This window comes from Loxodonta africana, chromosome 25 (assembly GCF_030014295.1).
Source record: "Loxodonta africana isolate mLoxAfr1 chromosome 25, mLoxAfr1.hap2, whole genome shotgun sequence".
Classification (NCBI taxonomy): domain Eukaryota; kingdom Metazoa; phylum Chordata; class Mammalia; order Proboscidea; family Elephantidae; genus Loxodonta; species Loxodonta africana.
This window is the reverse complement of record NC_087366.1, coordinates 29,033,785-29,057,541: the sequence shown is the minus strand read 5'-3', so window position 1 is coordinate 29,057,541 and position 23,757 is coordinate 29,033,785. Positions and strand designations below refer to the sequence as shown.

Here is a 23,757-nt window from a genome sequence, read left to right as displayed (position 1 = left end):
TATTTTTTATTTTGCTATTCTTGAAATTTTGATTTTTAATCAGGTTGGAAAGTAATTTTTTTTTTTTTGAGTGTAACTTGATGTTGGAAGTAAATCATTTTTTGCCATGAGTATGTGATGTTAGTGTCACCTAGTGGCAAAATGTGATATTACAACCATGTTTGTATGAGGCAATGCAAAACAACAAAACCAAAACCAAAAACAGAGTAATTGGTAGAAGAAAAGGAGAACATTCTGCGGATATTTTAGGCATGGATCAGTAGACTTACCAAGGCCCTGTATTTTTTATCCATAGTAGGGTTGTCCTACCCCTTTGCTCCTGACCGGATTATTTAATATATGGCTGTCTTTCAGGTTTTAGCTCATGTATTTCCCTCTCGGAGTCTTTTGCTACCACTTTACATAAAGTTTTCCCTGTACTCCCCACAGCAACCCTTTATCACATTAACCTGTTTTATCTCCTTCATAGCATTTATAGCTATTTGAAGTTAGTTTATTTGCTCATCTGCTTGTTTCTTGACTAGAATGTAAGCTCAGGAAGAGCAGCTACTTGTCTACCTTAGCCACGCATGTAACCCTAGTGCTGAGTATGTGCCTGTTATATAATACGCTCAGTTAAGATTAGTTACATAAATATGTGAACTTCTGGAAATGATAGACAGTGTTGGTAAAAAGTAGAGGTCTCTCCACAAAACAGAATTGTACTTTATTTGATTACTGAAACTTTGCTACATGAATGCAATGTGAAAGTTTTTTTTTTTTTTTTTTGGTTCTGGAAAGTGGTAATGTATCTGGAAAAGACATACAACCTAGGGTGTTGGACTCGGTATCACTCAGTCAACTTCAGTAACCCAGGAAAAAATATTTTAAGGTATAACACTTGGCGTTGAGGAGATAAGCTTTTGAAAACATTTAGCTTTAATTAATAATTTCAACAAATGTATTTTTATATGTATGTGAATTTGCAGATATTTCTAACATCATGTTTAATTATTTCCTCTATCGAAAAGAACAAAAACTATTTCTAGGAGAAATATAGTCAAATAAACAGCAGTGAATCTGCTTTGTTGAGATGTGGGCAGGGTTTGAATTGTTTTCCAGGTAACAATGTGGTTCTTTTAGTTTGGAAACTCAGAGTGAAGAGAGTACATTTGCATTTTGTGACCCAGTCTAAGAGGTAGCCTTCCTAGTTTTGGGATAAGTATCTAGTTTGTAGGATTCTTTTTTACATGAAACATTTTTAAAAACTGGGGATTGATCAGGTACGTATTAGTTCATATTTTTAGTCATTAGTTTTTTTTTTTTTTTAATCTCTGCAGTTTTCACCAGGTGGATGTGGGAAGAGAAGTTTGCAGAACTGAAATGGAGGTCAGAGCTTCATCACAGAAGGTTAGTGGGTCATCTGATTCCGAGGCTACACTGAACAGAGAAGAATTTGTTTTGGTTCCTCAGCACGCAGATGATACATCTGCAAAAGATGACGGAAAACCTCAACTGAAGGTATTTTTTTCTTTTCCACAGATGGTACTATTTTTAATTACTGTTTTTTAACTAGTTGGACTTATCTCAAATGTGTAAAACCCAAAGATTTTTCTCTAACACTGGTCTGGAGAATAGAATGAGTGTGATTTGTCCAGAGGCTAGTTATTCGGTATGTCGGTTTTTAAAGTTTTTTGCTTTTGGTTATTTACCTTTTAATTTGGAATTTTAGAAAGAAGGAATAGAAAGGAAAGAAAAGAGAAAGGACAGTAGTTTGGCAAATTATATTTAATGATTAAATCTCATGTAAATTTATCTGGATTTTTTTGGGGGGGTCTCTCTTATGGCTGGATTTTAGAAGTTAAATATATAAATACTTGTGTTTTACTTTCATTTCAGATACTTTTTTTCTTCATGGTCTTTGTGTTTTAAATCAGCTAGTAACATTCTTGCCTGTGATTTTACAGTTGACTTGACCGAATATTTTTAAAGTATTTTAGCAGTTGAGTTTTTGTTTGGCTGTGCTGTCAAACTTTTTCTTTTTCGTTTTTATGTTGCCTTTCCTAAGTCAAAGAAAACCCGGGTATAAATGCATGAGAATTAAATAACCATTCTCTAAAAAAAAAAAAAAAAAAATTTTTTTTTTTAGAATAGGAATAGAAAAATTTGTCAAAAGTGCTTAGATGATTTATGACTTTTATTTAGTATCAACTATCAAATCAGAGGTATAGTAGTATATCAACCTAATAAAACATATTGTAAAATCAAGATCATTAAATACTCATTTTACATTATGTTGAAAATACATGATTTTGTAATTTTATTCAAATGATTGGTGGTTTTATTTTTAGATATTTGTATTTTAGTATCATTGTGTTTAATTTAAGACATTGTTTATTTACTTAGGCTTTATGTTCTACTTGCTTTTAAGAAAAAGATGAGTCAACTTGAATTTAAGGAAATTAGCATTACTCTTGGCAGCTAGTTTAAGTAATTTTGAAGAAATCTGAAATGTTTATGCTATTATAGCAAGAAAAATGACCTTTTAAATGATAATCAGCATAAACACTGTCTTTTTAAATATGTCCTTTTTCCTCAAAAATGCATTAATTTAAAGTAATCTGGTTTTTAGGATATGCTCCTAAAAGTTAAAAAGAAGAAAACAAAAGAAAAAATAATCTTTATAAAAAAGATCTTAGGTATAGTTGGAAACTATGAGTTTTGAAACTAAAAATCTCTAATTTAGTTGGTTTTCTAGTTCAGGATTTTAATGTATTATACCTATGTGAAATTAGTTATAACTGTGAAAATTTATGGTATTCAGTAACTGTGTGTAAGTTTAAATATTTAGATAGTTTTACATTCTTATAGAAATAAAATCTTTTCATAAAATGAAGCTCCAGAGCCATAGTAGGACTGAAACAGAATTGTCTTGCTTTGTCTATAGGTAGTTTCTAATGGTGATGAACAATTGGAGAAAGCCATGGAAGAGATTTTGAGAGATTCTGAAAAAGAGCAAAGTAGTCTTCTTGTTGGTTGTGAGGATTCCGGTGAGGTTTCAGAACACACATTTGGGGACTTCTCAGCCAGCCAAACAAATAAGCCGTCTCTTCAGTTAATTTTGGACCCATCTAATACAGGTACTGTGTTGAACTTTTAGAAACAACAATAAAAATGCGATAAAGTGATAATGAAAATTTTAAGATGAAAATTAGAAAATCCTATTAGCTTTGTTTTCTAAGATTGAGACCACTAGCCTTTCAGTTTTAGTTGAGAATTTCTGCTTTCTATCTTATATTTCTGCCTGTATATCTGCCTGCAAAATCAGTCTCAGTGTTCTTTGAGAACAGGAACTATATTGGGTCCTCATTTTACCCCTAGTACTTGGTACATAGTAGGCCCCCAGCAAATACTTACTGAACAAATTAATGAATTCTTGGATATCAGAGAATAGTGAAATGGACACAGTCTTCATACAATGTGTGTTTTTACTCAGTTTGATTACACTTATTTCAAATTATAATTGGTAAAAATTCTAAATGAAATAGCATACCAAGTCCATCAGTGTTTTAGTAATAAATAAATTCACAAGTGAGCCAGATTTGTACCAGGAATAAAAAAAACTCATTGCCATCGAGTCAATTCCAAATCATAGCAACCCTATACAACAGAGTAGAACTGCCTCATACAGTTTCCAAGGAGTGTCTGGTGGATTCAAACTGCCAGCTTTTTGGTTAGCAGCTGTAGCTCTTAACCACTGTGCCACCAGGGTTTCTGTACCAGGAATACCCGTTTATAAGTCAAGATACCTTTGGGTGCGAAAAAAAACAAATAAAACCAAGGCCAACTCCAACTACAGCTGGTTTAAACGTTAGAGGTGTGGTTTGATCTGGGCAGTTATTATATCTCTTTATAAACTACTCAACTCTGATATTTTCCATGTTGGCCTTATCGTCACCAGACTTCCTTCAGGGTTACAAGGTGGCTATCAGTAGGAAAAGGTAGATAAGGCGAAGTGATTTGTTTGTGCCTGGTGGCAGTGAGGGAGGCCCTATTTGCCTACTCCTTGAACTAAAGTTCTAAGTTTCACTCTGATTGTACCAACTGAATTATTTCTTGGCGATCTGAAAAATGACATGAACTGATAGGCCTGTGTCTGCGTCACATTCATACCTCTCAATAAGTCACAGTGACAAAGGCGATGGGCTTATCCCTATTAGATTAGGGTACTTAGGATCTGTTTTTGGAACTTGGCATAAGGTAAATATGGCTGAATTGTATGGTTGCTACACGGTGGGGCACTGGTGGAATATGTGTAGATAATGAAATCATGGTACTTACCACAGCAAGGATGATTCAGCGTGAGAAAAATCTATCAGCATGGTTTATCATAGGAAGAGGTGAAAAGAGAAAAATATATATCATATCAATAGATACAGAACAAGCATTAGATAAAAATCAACATTTACTTTATACTCTCACATATACACACACGAAGTTCTTGGAAAACTGAAAAAGGGAGAAAACTTACTTAACTAGTAGATAAATGGTATCTATCAAAATCCTATATTTTATCCTGAAATTTCAGATAAGTTGCCATTAAAATCAAGAAAAATTAGGATGTGATAATCATTATCACTGTTCCTGGAGAAACCAGCCAATGAAAAATGACAGGACAAAGAAATGAGGTGTGATAATTAGAAAAAGAAAAAAAAAATTGTCATAATTTACAAAATACTTTAGTAAATGGACAAGCTATTAAAGACTTTCAGCAAGGTTAGCAGCAATAGTAGGAAATATAGGTTCTATTTGCAGTACCAACAAAAACAATAGATATCAAAGAAGGAATAAAAATGTATGTAAAATGTGAATGAGAAAATTATGTTACTGAAGGAAATGAAAGAAGACCTGAATAAATGATGAGCGATACCGTATTGATTTATGGAGGTGATATTCAACCTTGAAAAGATTTATCTCCAACTTAATCTATAACTTGTGTGATAATTCTCATATTTTCAATTATTTTTGTAAACAAAGTCTAAAACATGGTTGGACAAGTAGAGGTACATGGATATCTAAGATAATTTTGAAAAAGAACGTCAGATATTGATATATTACAGAATTACTGTGATTAAGCCAGCGTGGTATTCACTGTAATAGATGTGGATCACTGGAACAGGATACCTCAAACAGACCCAAGTATATGTGGGAATTTGATATATGACAGAACTGGCTTCACAAATCACTGGAGAAATGACGGGTATTCAATAAATGATTTTCAGGCAATTGCTTCTTTGCATGGAATAAAGTAATTACACTTTATACAAAAATTATTCCTAGTAATCAGCTATTTAAATGTGAAAAATAAACCTATGAGAAGAAAAATTTGAGAATATTTTTGTGGTTGTCTGGGTTGGAAATGATTTTTAAACTAAGATACAGAAGCCAAATCATAAAGTAAAAGATAGTTACATTTTGATATATAAAAACTTAAATTTTCTGAATAAGAAAGATACCATAAATATAGTTAAATGATAAATGACAGCCTAGGAGGACAGCCTAGAAGAAGTAATTTGCAGTGCGTTCGGGGTTCCCAAGACCGCCCTCAGGTTTGATGGTTTGTCCCAGCATATAGTCATATTCGCAGATTTATGAAAACAAAAGAATATAAAGCAAAATCAGCAAAGGGAAAGGGCAGATGTGGCAAAGTCCAGAGGGAACCAGGCACAAATTTCCAAGAGTCTTCTCACTAAAGTTGGATAGGACATGCTTAATTTCTTCAGCAGTGTGTTGTAGAAATTTCTATCAAGTGTTGTGTGCCATGGAAGTTTGCTGAGTGCTGGAGTCCGGGGTTTTCATCAGGAGTTGCTCACGTACACACATATTACCTGTGTGACTGAGCACATTCACTACAATTCCAGATCCCAGAAGGAAAGCAAGTGTTCAGCACAAACTATACTGTTAGTACAAATAGTTTAGCACAGCAAGCCACTCTTATCTTTTAGTAAAAGTTTTATATCATCAAAGGAAACTTTTTTCCAGCCAAGTTCCCAGGCACCAGCCAAGGGCCAACCTTGCAATCTGGCCTATCTGGATAGGCAGTCTCAGGCCTGCTATCTTAAGTGTTTTCTGTATATTACAGGCTATAAGGAATTAGTAGTTAATGTACGTAAGACTGTTTATGTATCATTTATAGAGAGGCAAACTGTCCCGTGGAAAAATGGACAAAATACATGTAGAGGAACCTAATTCATGTAGTAGTAAGTACAAATGGCCAATATGGAAAATAATGGATTCTATAGTGATTCTTTTTTTTTTTCCTATAGTGATTCTGTGACATAGCAGTTAAAAGGATTTATGTACATAAACATGGATAGATTTCAGTAAATGCAGTGTAGAGTGAAGACAATAAGATGGAAAGAATATGTACCAAATAATATTTAAGAAAATTACAAATATAAGTAAAACACTATTTTCACAGATTAATATGTTTTTAAAAATAAAAAAATGGACTGGAATGATACATATCAAACTCATGAGAGTGGTTGCCTTGTTGGAGGCAGGAAGTAGAGGGATATATACTGGCAAGGGGATTTAAGTTCAAGGAGAGTTAATCTATGTATGTCTATATCTGTCTCTGTGTGTATTTGCATATGTATAATACATATGTAAAATATATAATATATCTTTATTTAGGAAACCCTGGTGGCACAGTAGTTAAGAGCTATAGCTGCTAACCAAAAGGTTGGCAGTTTGAATCTACCAGGTGCTCCTTGGAAACCCCATGGGGCAGTAGTACTGTCCTATCAGGTTGCTGTAAGTTGGAATCAACTCAATGGCAATGGGTTTTGGTTTATATTTGTTTAAAAATACAAGATTGGAAGCAAACACCCCAAAGTGTAAACTTCTTTAGTTGTTGATTAAGAGAACATGGGAGATTATATTATTCTTTGTGCTTTACTTTCTTTTGACTTATGTCCACCACTCCCCTAAAACAACCAAATCATACTGCTATCAACATTCATATAATTAAGTTAGTTTTTAGTAAATATATTACTTGCAAATGAAGAAGTACCTTTTATCTTCTAATGTAACTCTGGGGGTTAGAATAAATTGTCCTTCTCAATACCTTAATGTGATGCTTACTTCTGATAGTATTGGGCGGTAACCATGTATTATGTATCTTTTGCATTCTTGACACTCATCACACTAAATATGTTTTTAAGTGTTTATCTTTCACTGAAGATCTTGGTGGGTAAGAAGAATTTTCTTTGTTTTATATGCAAGTTTGTTTTTGTGTCAAAATATATACAACAAAACATACACCAATTCAACAGCTTCTACATGTATAATTCAGTAACACTGATTACATTTTGCAAGTTGTGGAACTATTTTTGCTGTCCTATACCAGATTCCCTATACCAAATGGGAAGAAGTGCAGCCAGAATGTGAAACTTCATCTCCCATATTTTGGACATGTTATCAGAAGGGCTTAGTTCTGGAGAAGGACATCATGCTTGGTAAAGTAGATGGTCAGCAAAAAGGGCAAGACCCTCAACGAGATAGATTGACACAGTGACTGCAGCAGTGGTCTAAAGCATAACAACGATTATGAGGATGGCACAGCACCAGACAGTGTTTTGTCTGTTTGAACACAGGGTCGCTCTGAGTCGCATAATGATTATGAGAATTGGTGCAGGACCAGGCAGTGTTTCTTTGTGTTGTACATAGGGTCACTACGAGTTGGAATTGACTCCACGGTACCTAACAACAACAACAATACCGAATTGTTCCACCACTATTAACATAAACTCAGTGCCCCCTAAGCAAAAACTCTCCTTTTTTCCCTCCATTCCACGCTTGGTAACCACTTATAATTTTTGGTGTTTATATATTTGCCGGAGTCCCCTGGTGACACAAGCGTGGTTAAATGTTCGATTAATAGCTGAAAGGTTGGTGGATTGAACCCACCCTGGTTAAATTTATTCTTAGGTACTTTATTCTTTTAGATGCTGTTGTAAATGCTATTGTAATGTTTTGATAAAGTCCTTTGATGAACAAACTACTGAATTTTTATGAGGTCTCAATTATGTGTTTTGTCTTTTGCTGCTTGTGCTTTTGTTGTCATATCCGATAGTCCTTTGTTAAAAACTAGGCCCTGCAGCCACACTCCTACATTTTCTTCTAAGACTTTTATAGTTTTTGTTTTCACATTTAGGTCCTTGATCCATTTTGAATTTGTTTTTGTGTGTGGTGTTTTGAAGCATGGATCCTGATTCATTCTTTGGTTTCCTAGGACCCTTTATTGTAGAGACCCTTCCTTCCCCATTGAATGGACGTAGCACCCTTGTGGAAAATCATTTGATCGTAGATGTATGGATTTATTTCTATACTCTTAATTCTGTTGGTCTATATGTCTGTTCTTACACCAGCACCAGGCTGTTGTAATTACTTTGGCTATAGAATGTTTTGAAATCAGGAAGTATGAGTCCTCTTTGGTGCTTCTTTCAGATTGCCTTAGAGATTCAGGTTCCCTTGTCCTTCCACATAAATTTGAGGATGAGCTTTTCCATTACTGTAGGGAAGACTGTTGGAGTTTTGATGGGGATTGCATTGAATTTACAGATTTCTTTGGGTGGTATTGACATCTTAACTATATTAAGCCGTGCAATCTACAAACATGAAATGTCCTTCCATTTGTTTAGATCTTCATTAATCTCTTTTAGTAATGTTTTACAGTTTTCAGTGTATAAGTCTTTCACATTCCTGGTTAAATTTATTCTTAGGTACTTTATTCTTTTAGATGCTATTGTAAATGCTGTTGTAATGTTTCCTTAATTTCCTTTTCTGCTTGCTCATTGCTGAGTTATACAAACCTGACTGATTTTTGTGTGTTGACTTTGTACCCTGTCACTTTACTGAATTCTTTTATTAGTTCTCATAGCTTTCTTGTAGATTCTTTGGGGTTTTCTATGTATAGAATCATGTCATCTGTGAGAAGGGATAGTTACACTTCTCCCTTCCTGATATGGATAGCTTTTATTATATTTTTATTCTGCCCTAATTGCTCTAGCTGTATAAGTTTTTAGTATTCATTTCTTGTTACATATTTCTAGTTTTTGTTTTCAATAAGACATTTTAGCTGCCTTTTCATAGTTGTAATCAACACAGTTTTTTACTAACAAAATTGTGGTTGGATTAAAATATCAGGTAAACTTTAGTGGCAAGGAACTGTCTGGACACTATCTAGATTAAAGTGATCCAAACTGAAAATAAAATATATGTTGTTTGCCGGTTATAAAACTAGATAGATGAGAACTTTTGCTTAAGCAGTATGATGACTTACTGGGTTTTTGTCATTTTGGTGATCTTATATCCTGGCTACTTGGATTCAATTGTACTTTTCATCTTTGTTGGTTGACTGCTATGTGCTAAGGTAATACCTGGATACAAAGATGACTTTTATCTCTCCTGTTCTTTGTTACTCTTTGCATCTTTCTGGAGAGAAAAGAGTGAGAGAATTTACAAGTGTGACTTTTAATAGGACTGAGTTTATATTTGTTTAGGTGGAATTGAATCTCTTATTTTGGTGTGTGATTTTACAAGATCTAAAATCTGGCTTTGCTAAAACATATTTTTGCTGTTTTTCTGCTTAACCCAGGGTTTCTACTGGTCATAATGAGAGAGTTCCAATGAGTTTTGTCTACAGTAAGGTTGTAGTTAACGATGCATTTAGTGGTGGTCAGGATGAAGAATGTTTGCCCTAATAGGTTGGGGAAAGGACCACTAGCCCTAAAAAAAAAAACTCATTTATTTAGTAATTAATTCATTTGATAGATGCTGAGTATCCACTCTTTTGTCATTGTTGTTGTTGTCGTGTGCCGTCGAGTCAGTTCTGACTCGTAGTGACTGTACGTGTCAGAGTAGACTTGCCCCACAGGGTTTTCTGGGCTGTAGTCTTTACAAGAGCAAACCACCAGGTCTTCTCCTGTGGAGCCGCAGAGTGGGTTCAAAACACCAACCTTTCGATTAGCAGCTGAGCACTTGATTGTTGTGTCACCAGTGCTAGACACTATAAGTGCTAGGAATAAAAAGAGGATAGAACAATGACTTCTTTGAAGAGCTGATACTCTATAAAAGCAGAGTAAAAACGACACTTGTCTAATTCATCCATTTTACACCTACCATAGAGATTAAGGCATGATACCTGGAATTTAGATATTGTGTGTGTTTGAACCCCCCTAGCTCTACTTCTCTGGCTATATGACCTTGGGCAAGTTACTTAACCTCTCTAAGGCTCAGTTTCCTCATCTGTAAAATAGAGATAAAAATAGAACCTACTTTAGGGTTATGGAGCGCTGGTGGTGCAGTGGTTAAGAGCTTGGCTGCTAACCAAAAAAAGGTCCGTAGTTTGAATCTACCAGCTGCTCCTTTGAAATCCCGCGGGGCAGTTCTACTCTATCCTATAGCGTCGTTATGAGTTGAATCGACTCAGTGGAAATGGGCCTTTTGGTTTTAGGGATATTGCAAGAATTAAATGACATAATCCCTGTAAAGTGTTTCGTAAAATGCCTGGCTCAGAGTAAGTGCCTAATAAAATGTTTATCACCATAATCACCAGTAGTAGTTTTAGAAACTTTGAACCACCCCCCACCCCCAAAATCACATAAAATTTTAGGTCCAGGCCTGACAATTACAACACATCTGTGGAAATGGACACGGAGCAGGGTGTAGGACGGTCAACTCCATTGAAGCTCCTTGGTGGCACCCCTTTCTGTTTCTGTGGAACGGTATCGTTCAAAACACATTTAGATCCTCTCTGCTACTACATTTTGTTTGAAAAAATTCATTTCTTTGGGGCAGAAACAAAAACAAAAAATCCAAATCCACTGCTATCAAGTCGATTCTGACTTATAACGACCCTATAGGACAGAGTAGAACTGCCCCATAGGGTTTCCAAGGCTGTAAATCTTTGTGGGAGCAGACTGCCACATCTTTTTCCCATGGACCTGCTGATGGATTTGAACTACCGACCTTTTGGTTTGCAGCTGAGAGCTTTAACCGCTGTGCCATCCGGGTACCTTTTTTGGGGGGAGCAGTAAGAAGTCATTGCACTGTGGAGTTTCACATTGACTTCTGAGGGATTTTTCGTTTTTTTCTTCTTCAGAAATTTCTACACCCAGACCATCTTCTCCAGTTGGACTAACCGAAGAAGATAGTGTTTTATTTAACAAACTGACCTACTTAGGCTGTATGAAGGTTTCTTCCCCACGTAATGAAGTGGAGGCCTTACGGGCAATGGCAACTATGAAATCATCCAGTCAATATCCCTTTCCTGTTACTTTGTATGTGCCAAATGTTCCAGAAGGTTCTGTGAGGTAAGCAGTAATTTTTTTTTCTTTAGACATGCATTAAGCTTTTTGGGTGATGCTGCGATGTTACATCATAAATGAGGTGTAGGACTTACTGTGAATTCAGTTATACACTGTAGATACGCAAGTAAATATTGTGCTTAGGCTTAGACTCTACTGCCTGTTTTGCAAGGGACATTTGCAAAATTAGGCTTAGAATATTATAATGGGATAAAATGGTAAAAATACTTGTAATTTGTTTATCTCTTTTTTGAAGGCAAATAGAAACCTGCTTTCAGCTTGTCATGTGACAGTGGTTCAGAAGATTACAGTGGGTGTTAGATTTTAAGCTAATTAGGTATATCAGACTCAAAAGAAGCAAAGTGACTTTTTGTCTTATGCTTAATTAGGAATAATATTTAATGTCATCTAAACCTTGAATTTCTTTTGTTTTTGTTATATATATATATATATATATTTATTGTGCTTTAAGTGAAAATTTACAAATAAGGTCAGTCTCACATAAAAACTTATGTATACCTTGCTATATACTCCTAGCTGCTCTCCCCCTAATGAGACAGCACACTTCTCCTCTCCACCCTGTATTCCCCGTGTCCATTCAACCAGCTCCTGTCCCCCTCTACCTTCTCATCTCACTTCCAGACAGGAGCTGCCCACATAGTCTCATATGTCTACTTGAGCCAAGAAGCTCGCTCCTCACCAGTATCATTTTCTGTCTTATAGTCCAATCCAATCCCCGTCTGAAGAGTTGGCTTCAGGAATGGTTCCAGTTTTGGGCTGACAGAGGGTCTGGGGACTATGACCTCCAGGGTCCCCCTAGTCTCAGTCAGACCATTAAGCTGGTCTTTTTACAAGAATTTGAGCTCTGCATCCCACTGGTCTCCTGCTCCATCAGGGAATCTCTGTTGTGTTCCGTCAGGGCAGTCATCGGTTGTAGCTGGGCACCATCTAGTTCTTCTGATCACAGGCTGATGGAGTCTCTGGTTTATGTGGCCCTTTCTGTCTCTTGGGCTCATCTTTACCTTATGTCTTTGATGTTCTTCATTGTCCTTTGCTCCAGGTGGGTTGAGACCAATTGATACATCTTCGATGGCTGCTTGCTAGTATTGAAGACCCCAAACGCCACTCACCAAAGTGGGATGCAGAATGTTTCCTTAATACATTTTGTTATGCCAGTTGGCCTAGATGTCCCCTGAAACCATTAAACCTTGAATTTCTTTAAATGTAAATCAGATAATGTTATTCCCCTGTGCTCAGCCTCTAATCACACTTGGCGATGTTAAAATCCTTACCATGGTTTATAAAATCCTACCAGATCTGGCCATTGTTGACCTACTGCCCTGATTTGATCTCCTATCCCTCTCCTTCTCCCCGTCCCCCCTCCCACCATGCTCTCTTTTTCTAGTAGAATATAAGCTCCATAGAAGAGGGTTCTTTGTGTTTTCACTTCTGTAGCACCAGTGGGTAGAGCAGTATGTGGCCCCTTGTAGAATTTCAGTAAATGATGAGCAAATAAATGGACCAGGTCTAGGAAATCAGATTGAATGTGTTCTAATCCTAGATTATTCCCTGAAAGTTGATTTAATTAAAAAAAAAAAACTTTCTGATTTTACCTCATTCTCTAAAGTTTAGAATGTGGGAAAATTCTAGAACTTTATTTTGGTATCAATTTATAAAATTTTGGTAAAAATTTTGTTTTTTCAGGAGAGAGTTTGGTAAATATATTGTTATTTGGTATCTCCTGAAAATGTAAAATGCCATTTAATGTTGTCTATTTATTTTTTTTATTTATTTGGTTTGAAAGTGCTGGCAACACTTAGACAAAGACTTAGTGTGTTTAGTTGCCTCTTTATTTCTGGTGGCTGAAACTTCTGCACCCAGACCCCCATTTCTCTGTCTACCTAGTTTCTCAGTTTTAAATCCTGAATGTGTCTTGAGTCTTTTAGGTCAATGTAGGGCTTAGGATTTGTGTACGAGAAATCAGAGAAGTATTCAGCCTCATATCTCACAAATTCCTTTCAGCTCCTAAATTCTGTTGATTCCATCTTTGGAACCACTCTGACCTTTTTTGGGGGGCAAAGAGGTCCCAGTTGAACAATGACTTGGAGAACTTGGATAAACTTATAGGTGCTGCTCTGAATAGAAATGGATTCTTCAGGGATGGTCTGTGCCCTCTAGTCTGCATTCCTTTTGTCATACCAGAACAACACTAGCCTTCAAGGATGGATGACGTAGATTTTAACAGGCAGTGTATACTTGGCTTTGAGAATAAGTGAGTTGGATTATAGGAAACTTGAAAATGAAGAAATTATCAAAGGAAGATGAAAAATGCTTGTGTGCATTTATTTATTTGCAAGAATATGAAGATAATTTGTTTTCCTGCATGTTTAGTACCGCTTTATTTTTGTGACTTGAAGATAGTTATGTTTACATGGCATATACTGGCATAGTAAAACTGTTTGCCTTTGTTCTTTGATGGCTAATGTTTTATCTCACTTTTCATCTCTGTTCTGTAGAATTATAGACCAGTCCAGCAATATGGAGATAGCATCTTTTCCAATCTATAAGGTGTTATTCTGTGCACGTGGACATGATGGGACAACAGAGAGTGATTGCTTTGCATTTACGGAGAGCTCCCATGGTTCAGAAGAATTTCAGATACATGTCTTCTCCTGTGAAATTAAAGAGGCAGTAAGTATAATATATTGTACTTAGAGTACATTGAGATGAGTTACGGTAATACTTTGGACCCTAGTCTCACTGTCTTATAAATTAGTATGTGTGACCATATGGCACATTGCCTACATTTGGAGTATATTTCGAAAGAGAAAGTTATTTGTAATGGCATAGAATGGAATATGGAAAACTGAGTCTAATATGTTTGAGCATTAAAGTGATATTATAGGTGGGGCACTCTCATATTTTAGCAGGTGTAATAGAAAGATACTACTTGATGTGCTGTCTTCCCATACCACCATGATAGTAACTGCTAAGGCTCAGAAAGGAAGAATTTTTTTGTACCTCTTTTATCATTTTGCCCAAGTAGATTGGTCCATGTGATTTAAAAAAGAGCCTATAACAGTACCTATTTCTCTGCTTGGCATGGTAGTTGCATATTGCCGTCACTAAAATTGTTTCACAGATCTCTGTGGTTTTAACCAGTGATTATTTATTTTATGTGCATTCATTCAGAGGCTAGCTTTCGCTTGGAGAATTGGCCTAATTAAAAACATAAGTATTGTATATAGCAGGAGTATCAGATGTAGTCTTTTGAAGAAACTAGCAAGTTCTTAGCAATTATTAACTGTTGGTTTATTTTTAGACTGGAGGGGTAGATCAGATTCAAATGGCTGTTAAACACGTGGGGGAATCACTTTTTTCCCCCTATTATCTATTGAATTCTCCCCAAATGGAAAGTAAGTTACACTACTGGAACTTTAGTGCTTGCACTCATTTCAAAGGGACTAATAACTGAGTTTGAATGGATAAGCTCTTAGGTGTGTTTGATTTTGGAAATATAGTCAGTAGAAAATGCTAGAAGCAGTAGCTATTCTGTTCTTTTACCATGACACATGAGTAAACCATTGTATTAACAGGAGTTCTGGGAGTTTATTTCTGGCCACAAAATTGAAAGTCATTGGATCGTAGATTTCAGTGTTTGATACTAAGTGTAAGGGGTACGTCAGTTCTTATGCCCTAGTAATCTGTTTGGTTTACACTAAAATTAATATGCACACACACAACATATTTTAGATTGTAACCATAGAAGTTCTTTGCCGAAACTCATGCTTAGTGTAAGAAGTTCAGGTTTGGTTTTTTGTTTGTTTAAACAGGTCTTAATCTGTTTCATCCTCACATTAAAAAATACATATGTTAACTGACTTCTTGATCAAAAAGTGTGATAGATAGAGCAAATGAGTACAAGTATGCTAGCATGCATGGCACATAGTAGACAGTGAATATAAATATGTTGAAAGAATGTGTGTATGTCTGTATGAATGAGGGGGAGCTATTTATGATCCTTACAAACTCCACTGCAGAGGTGGGGAAGCAGATGGTAGAGTCCTGGCATTTCATGTTGGCAGCCATCATTTAACACACCTGTGGTTTCTGGATCGCTGGAGCTCAACAGCAAGGAAATGACTTTGAAGAACTGGAGAACCTGCTGCTTGGAGAGGTAGAAAAACCGCTGCAGAAAGAAACTGAAAGGGACCTGGCTGCAAGCATTTTCCATAACTGATGGTATGAAACCTTCCCTTTTTGGGTTACAGCATTCACTTGTTTATGGGTAGGGTTAATGTTTGTCATTTTTTAGAGGTTTAACAGTGAGTAAGCAATGGGCAAGACTATGGGAAATTCTTGGTCTGACCATTTTGGATTTAGTATTAAACAGTATTAATTGCATTTCTGGAGAGCATATTTGGTACATTGCAGGTTGTGAGAAAGCAGTGTCCGTGTATTAATTTTTTTAGAGTGCATTTTTTGAACTGTTATATTGTGGGAAATTGGTGGTAAAATTTGTTGTTTAAAGAAGAAGTACATGACAGTTGGTCATTAAACATTATAATGAGTGATTGTTTCTAAACAAAGAATAACCAAAAAACCAAACCAAGCCAGTTGCCACTGAGGTGATTCTGACCCATGGCAACCCTATGTTGCAGAGTAGAACTGCACTGCATAGGGTTTTTAAGGTTGTGACCTTTTAGAAGCAGATTGCCAGGCTTTTCTGCCTCTTGGTGGGTTCAAACTGTCAACCTTTTGGTTAATAGACAAGTGCTTAAACGTTTGTGCCACCCAGGGAACCAAATGAAGGATTAAATTCATTGCTTTTGAGTCAATTTTGACTCATGACAACTGCATGTGTTACAGAGTAGAATTGCCCCATAAGGTTTTCTAGGTTGTAGTCTTTATGCAAGCAGATTACCAGGCCTTTTGTAGTGCCTCTGGATGAGTTTGAACTGCCAGCCTTTAGGTTAGTAGTTGAGTGCAAATTGTATCACCCAACAAACTAAACCCATTGCTGTCCAGTCAATGACAGGTGAGAGTAGAACCACCTCATAGGGTTTCCAAGTCTGTAATCTTTACTGAAGCAGGCTGCCACATCTTTCTCCCCCAGAGCAGCTGGTGGGTTTGAGTTGCTGACCTTTCAGTTGGCAGCTGAGCACTTAACCGCTGTGCCACCAGGGTTTCTTGAATTGCCCAAGGACTTCCTTAAATGAAGAATACCAAAAAAAAAAAAAACAAAAAACCATTGCCATTGAGTTGATTCTGACTTGCAGTGACCTTATAGGGCAGAGTAGAACTGCCCCATAGAGTTTCCAAAGAGTGCCTGGTGGATTCGAACTGCTGACCTTTTGGTCAGCAGCCGAGCTCTTAACCACTCTGCTCAGTGTAAACAGCTTATGACAGATACTGTGCTAAGCACCTACTGGGTGCTCATAGCATCTCCATGACATAGATAGTATTTATTTATACTAGTAACTTTACATTTCTATTTGTTTGGAGGAGGCTTAGTTTATGCCTGTAGTCCAGGCATGTTATTAATAGCACTCCCATTTAGTCTGGTAAGTGTTCTGGCTTGGATGGTAAACTGTATGGACACCTTTGTTTATCCTAAAGATAAGGGAATAGATGATAGAGCTGGGTTTCAAATTGAAGTGTTGGCCTCTGAAGACCCATGTAATTTTCAGTAACTACTTTTCTGTTGCTTAAATATGATAAAAATGAAATGTGAATTTTTATGTTTTGTTTTCAATTATGTTTTATAAAGGGGTTTGTCAGCTACATGTCTTGCATTCCAGCTGCCTTTTGTGTTTTACCCATGCTTTTTACAGAATCTGCCCAACATCTGTTTTCCTCTCTCTTCTCAAAAAATAATTGCCCTATAAGTGTTTTAGTTACATTTACTGGTCATATTGTTGTATGGTTCCTGGGCGTTTTCTGTTCTGTGGTCAGGGAACAACTTTCATCCTTAGTATTTGAGTCCTCCTTGATGGGTACCAGGAAACTGCACATATGGCCCAGGCACAGATGATAGACATTGTGGCTTAAGCATGACTGTGTATTTTGCCACTAATTTGTTTTCCATTTTTTGCAGAGTTCCTGGATGAAACCTGAAGAGATTTGGCAGTCAAAGGCAGAAGCTGTCTTCTCAAGAAAGGGCAGCAGCATGGCTATCACTTCCAGCTGCTGCGGCAATGCTCTTATTTCACCATAAACCCTACAAGCAGCAGGCGCAAACAGTCATAGAAGAGAAGCCCAACAAGGGTGATGGCTGTGTTGAACACATGTGAAACAAGCATTAGCTGTTCCCATGGAAGGGTTAGGACACATTTGACTTGTTACCCTGGACTTTATACGGGAGAATAAAGTCCCCAGAGGAGTTGGGAGAAACGAGCCAGCAGTGTCTTGATGCTAGTGATCTTCATACTGGAGAATGACGTGCTAGGCTTCCAATGAAGAATGTTTTACCAAAGCCAAATACCAGGAAGTATAGTGGAAATAGTCAAGGAGGCACCTGTTCTTTGTTGCATCTTTATGGATATATTATGCGGAACTGTTTTTAATGATATTTTAAAAGGCTTAGTTGAGTCTAAGATTTTTATTGTTTGAAATTTTTTTCTCTTTTAAGATTTTACTTCTACTAGCCATTTTCTTCAAAATAGATTTTAATGCTTGTTTTGATATACTTGTCATTATTATTAGCAAATTCTCAGTGTTATATTTTAGAAGCGTGGTTTTAATCATCTGGTAGAGGCGTTCAGAGGTATGTAATAAGTGATTATGAAGGGTATCATTGGGAAGATCCTTAGTTTTAGTGCACTGGTTTCCCTTTAGCTTGCTGATACGCCACTATATAAAAGAAAATCTTATTCCTTGCATTAAAAAAAAAAAAACTTAGGAAAATATTATTTCTCAACAGATATTTATTGAGATGATATTTTAGCAGGGTGCCTTATTTTAGAAGCCAATTCAGAAGTTATTTTGTTAGTGTTTCTCTTAAATAGATTTTTATAGTATAAAAAAAATCTTAGATAATGTACTTTTTATTTTACCTCCTTTCAAGGAGTAATATATTTGAGCAAGTTTTTTTTTTTTTTTTTAAATTTTTGCAAATATCTTTCAGGATGCCTTTCAGGAATGATTTTTCTACATATATTTCCTGGGTGAGTTTTTTTTCGACACACGATGTTTCTAAAAGGTTGGTTTCTCTTTCATCAGCATTAGTGAAAAGCTTTATATTTGAAAAACTAGCCATGAAATTTAATTTAATAAACACCTTTGTTATTTAATAACATTTTGGGACTGTTAACATGTAATGCATATTTGACAATTTGGAAAATACTGAAATAAAGAAGAAAATAAAAGTTACTGAAAATTCCACTAGAGTTAAGATTTTGGTGTCTCTCCTAGATATCTGCATGTGCCCTTTTCCTCACCTTTTTTAAAAAAACAAGAAGAAGAAAAAAGAAAGCAAAAACCAAACCAATTATGTTTAATCTAGTGCTTTCTGTGTCAGTACTGCTTTCTGGGGGAAAAATTGTACTGTATTATTTGTCAATAAACCCTTGCCTTCTACAAAGAAAGGCCCATTGTAGATTGTTTTGTTTTATTTTTAATAGTTTGACATGTATAAAAAGTTTGCCATGGTGTATGCTTTAATATTCTTTGCATAATGTAATTGGTTGCCTGATGTATTTCAAAAATTATAGATATTGATAAGCATTGTTTCTAAAGCAACTTATCTTAAAAATCCTTGGATCACCATTTTAGCTTATTCACAGACTCTAGAATTCACAAATGATTTTAAGCTTTTTGGTGGAAATAGCAGCTTGAAAGACATTGTCAGTGTTAAATGGGTTTGAGTGTTGCCTATGAAGTCAATGTACTGTTGCGTTTTTCCTTCAAAAAGAGGGAAAGATGGAGTCTGATTTTTTTTTCCCGTACTTCTACCACTTTGCCTCAGCTCCGTTTACTTAACGCTTTTCTTAAGAAATTGCGGAGCCTTTCCATCTACTGTAGAGTATGCCAAGTTCTTTGACTTTTTTGGTGTGGTCTTCTGATGTGGCAGGCTTGCTGATTAGTTCCAACACAAAGACACATGAAAATCAAAGAATTAGAAGGAGAAATGGGAAGGGGGAAAAAAGAATAAATGTGGTTGAGATTAACTCTAATAATGCATCAAAAGTTATGTACAGGCATTCCTTTATTTTCACACATATTGTATTGTTGAAAATATACTAATGCTGAATGTGCAAAAAGTAAACAGTAGACTTCATATTTAGGGGCAAGGAGTGGGAAATAACCCAAAGAACTAAAAGTAGTTTAAAGTTCCTGTGAACACTTTGCTTTGTAGACATAATCATCAATGGCATATTTCTAACATGTTCTTTGATTTTCTTTTCCTCCACACTTAAATTGCTGGGCTAGGTCTAATAACTATCCAGTTGAGGCAAAACATTTCTGCTTTTCATTTAGCTAATGATTCCCCGTCATCTACCTCAAGCACTTTCAACTTACATATACTAGAATACAAGCTCTGTGTTTACTGCTGTACCCCCAGCACCTAGAATAATACTTTATACACAGAAGGTGCTCAAAAATATTTGTTAAATGAATGAGTGAAATTGTCATTGTTTTAATTGTATAACATTTGAGGCCTACGGTTCTGGTTTATATCAACCCTTTGCTGTTTTAATTGTTTTCACTCGTCTGTATAAGGTAATATAATAATGCTGTAAAATATTTTTGACATTTTATGAACTTTGTGAAACAAATATGCTACTGCTGAAGTTTAACTTTAGGCTAACAGGCAGCATTCTTAGTTGTTAAAAATGTTAATCACTTAATTTAAGATACTATTAATTTGTGTAGGAAAGACAGTTTAGGACAGTCACTGATTAATGAATGTTAAGTGTGGCTATGAGAAGTTTGAAGACTACTTTTTTTCTAATGTATGTGTGTATACGGGATAAGTTTTATGGCAGAATATATGACTGTAACCCAGTTAAAACTAAAAAAAAAAAAAAAAAAATTTATAAGTTGCTTGGAACAAGAGCGTTCTCATCAACAGTAGAATCTGTTAAAGTGTGGGGTCTTTTTCTTTTTCCTATAGTCATATATGTATGATGATATATATATGATGATATGACTATAGGAAAAAGAAAAGAAAAAGACCCCATACTTTAACAGATTCTACTGTTGATGAGAGCGCTCTTGTTCAAGCAACTTATAAAATGTTATAGTCATACTAGTATAGTTCTATGAATAGGAGGTTTTCATTTATCAAAAGTGAAGATTTGTAAATATTCAGAACAATCTCCTTACTTGTGGAACTTAGAGTACTTCTCTAGGCAATGAGTATGAGCCATTTATATGTATTTTTAAAGTATTATCACCAGCGTGGCCTGTACTAATAGAGTAGATAAAACCATCCTAGCATTCATTCTGGAAATCCTGCAACATATGTGTACCACAGCAACACTGAGTAACAGCACTGCAAGCCCTTTAAATCATTTTACTGGGTTCACTTATTGCTAAAACCAGTATTTGATTTGTTCTATGACTTAGTATCTAGCCCTTTGAAGCTGCTGGAAGTTAAAAGAGAAATTGCAGACTTAAGCTAAAACTTGTTGGCATGTTTACTAGCATCATTTTGTTAATTATCTTAGGATTCATTCATTGCAGATATTCCATAGTATATTTTGAAGCCCAGAAACATCTATAAATGTTTATAGCTTTTTTTGGGACTGTAATTTAGTTCAGCATCTTCATTACTGTGCTTAAATGCTAGAGATGAAAGAAGCAAAAGGCAAGGATATTGAAAAGATGATTTTTTTTTTAAGTAAAAGAATTCTCAGTGAATATGAATACATTTGGGTATACTTACATAAACCAGTCAGGCATATACACATACATTTCATTGAGCTTGATTCTCTTTTATTTTTTACTACTCTGTAACAATAAATCATTGATAGTAGGAAACTAGTCAAAATGATGTTAGAAAGCAGTCTCCTGAAAAAGGCCTTAATTGAGAATTCTAGTCCTAGCCCGGTCACTTAGTTCCTGTGTGATGTTTGGAAAATTTTTGAGCCCCACTTTACCCATCCGTAAAGTATTGTAACTGCTTTAAAAGACTATTAGAAAATCAAATAAGATAATGTGTATAAGTGGAATTTGTAAACTAAAAAGCTATGTAGATGTAAAGAATCATTACTGAGTGATGACAGTAAATAACATCCAAGTTCTCTAAGAAGAGGATAACTCATGCTTTGTATCTGGCATAGAAGAGGCTCTCGCTCTCTGTGTTCAGTGGGAAATTACCATAACAACAAACATTTTGTTTTATCTATAGGATAAATTTTTCCTGACAAATTATGTACATGCTATCTGCGTTTTTTATACCTAAATAAGGAAACCCTGGTGGTATAGTGGTTAAGTGCTACGGCTGGTAACCAAAGAGTTGGCAGTTTGAATCTGCCAGGCGCTCCTTGGAAACTATGGGGGCAGTTCTACTCTGTCCTATAGGATCGCTATGAGTCAGAATCGACTCAACGGCACTGGGTTGGGTTTTATACCTAAATAAATCCAAGCATAACTAGGTAGAAAGGCAGTTTCTTTGAAAGGAATCCTGTTTTTTTTTTGTTAAATATCATCTGAGAAATGTTTTCAAAGAAAAATTTTGACAATAATGAAGTGAGCCCTTCTGATACTGGCAGTGTTCACTTCTGATCAGGTCTCTGGTGTGTTTTTGTAATGGGAGACATTCTGAATCACAGCTAGACATGCCAACTCACTGACTCATCTGGGTGGTTCTCATCTAACCCCCCTTCCTTTAGTGTGAGGATACGTAGATCCTCAGTCATGGCTCTTAAATCTTAGTTCTCTTCTGGTCAGTGGTATTTATATACATTATAGTATAGACTTGGTGGTGCTTACTGTTGGAATTTATCTGTTTAAGTTTGAAAACAGACTTCACATTTGAACTTCAAGTTTCTGTAAAATAGAGTGATGTCTTACTCTTAATTTCATAAAAAAATTGTGAAATCAATTTACCTTTTTGTTTTCCCTCTTGGGCTTCACACTGAGGATAGTTTTTAGGCTGAAATAATTTAGTTAGGATGATCTGTATTTATCATACACATATGCTTGTCCACCCATCTATAATGCATAAGTGATGAAAATGATGTCATGCAATAGCTAAGCAACTGATAGATGCTTAGACTATATCTGCTTTATCCGCTGAAGAAAATTACGGCCATGGAAAGCTGTGGATTCAAGAATTAGGAGGAAGAGGTATCAGAATGCAGCTAAAATCTTTACCTAATGGTGGTTCCATTTTTATTCTTTTAGGTAAGCAGAATTTTATATAGTTTCTGTACAGCCTTCAAACGTTCTTCCAGACAAGTGTCTGATGTTAAAGACTTGATTATTCCTACCCCCGACAGTGATGTGTTTACCTTCAGCGTCTCTTTGGAGGTAAAAGAAGATGACGGAAAAGGAAACTTTAGGTGAGGATCTTTTGGAATTAATAAAAATTTGACGTTATGCCTGAAATAATAATATTGCCTAATATAAAGGTTCTAGAACCTACATAATATTGGCATAAAGATTTAAATTGATAAATATTTGGTTGGTGAATGAATATGTTTCAGTCTTTCTCATGCCTTTCAGATATTTTAGTTAAATGGTTTTCTTAATGAGTATAAAAATACTGAAGTTTATTGTAGAAAATTTAGGAAAACAATAAAGTAAAATAAAAAGACAATCACTTTTAACATTTTGGTTTATTTTTTATTTCTAGGGACATTTTTGTACAATTGTATATATACAGTTTTTTTCCCTTAACATTATAAGAGTTTTTCCATTAAAATGTTTTTAATCAAAATCATTTTTAATGGTTGCTTTACCTTTACCCATTGCTGTCGAGTTGATTCTGACTCATAGCGACCCTATAGGACAGAATACAACCGCCTCATAGGGTATCTAAGGAGTGGCTGCGGATTTGAACTGCCAGTCATTTGGTAGCAGCCAAGCTCTTAACCACTGCATCCCCAGGGCTCCAGCAGTAGTATATTAGGCGTCTGGGTGGTACATATCGTTTGTGCTCAACTACTAACCTTAAGGGTTGACAACATGGATACACCTAGCGATGCCGCAGAGACAGGCTTGGAGATGTGCTTCTATAAAGTTTACCGCCTGTGGAGCTCAGTTCTACTCTGTAATACGTGGGGTCGCCATGAGTCAAAATCAACTTGACAGCAGTGGGTTTGGTGTTTTTTTTGGTAGTGTATCCTGTGGTTTTACCATAGTTTCATTCACCATTTCCTTGTTTTGTACTTTAGAATATTTTTCTCCAATTCAGAAAAAGGTAGTTAGCAGGAAATAGTAATACTATTTAATGACC

At 35.7% G+C, this 23,757-nt stretch overlaps 1 protein-coding gene across 17 annotated transcripts in view; it reads left to right on the top strand.

The window, feature by feature from the left end:
• RABGAP1L (RAB GTPase activating protein 1 like) overlaps positions 1–23,757 on the top strand; it is a 785,265-nt gene that overhangs the window by 116,647 nt on the left and 644,861 nt on the right. For 14 of the 17 annotated variants that reach the window (XM_023549257.2, XM_023549255.2, XM_023549256.2 and 11 more), the window contains 5 exons: positions 1,320–1,500; positions 2,927–3,119; positions 11,147–11,357; positions 13,868–14,042; positions 22,704–22,861. In XM_023549257.2, the coding sequence (XP_023405025.1) occupies positions 1,363–1,500; positions 2,927–3,119; positions 11,147–11,357; positions 13,868–14,042; positions 22,704–22,861 (875 nt within the window). In that variant the 5' untranslated portion in view covers positions 1,320–1,362. The remainder of the gene's footprint in view (positions 1–1,319; positions 1,501–2,926; positions 3,120–11,146; positions 11,358–13,867; positions 14,043–22,703; positions 22,862–23,757) is intronic. The other 3 variants (XM_023549261.2, XM_023549260.2, XM_064276615.1) reach the window with 1 other exon arrangement.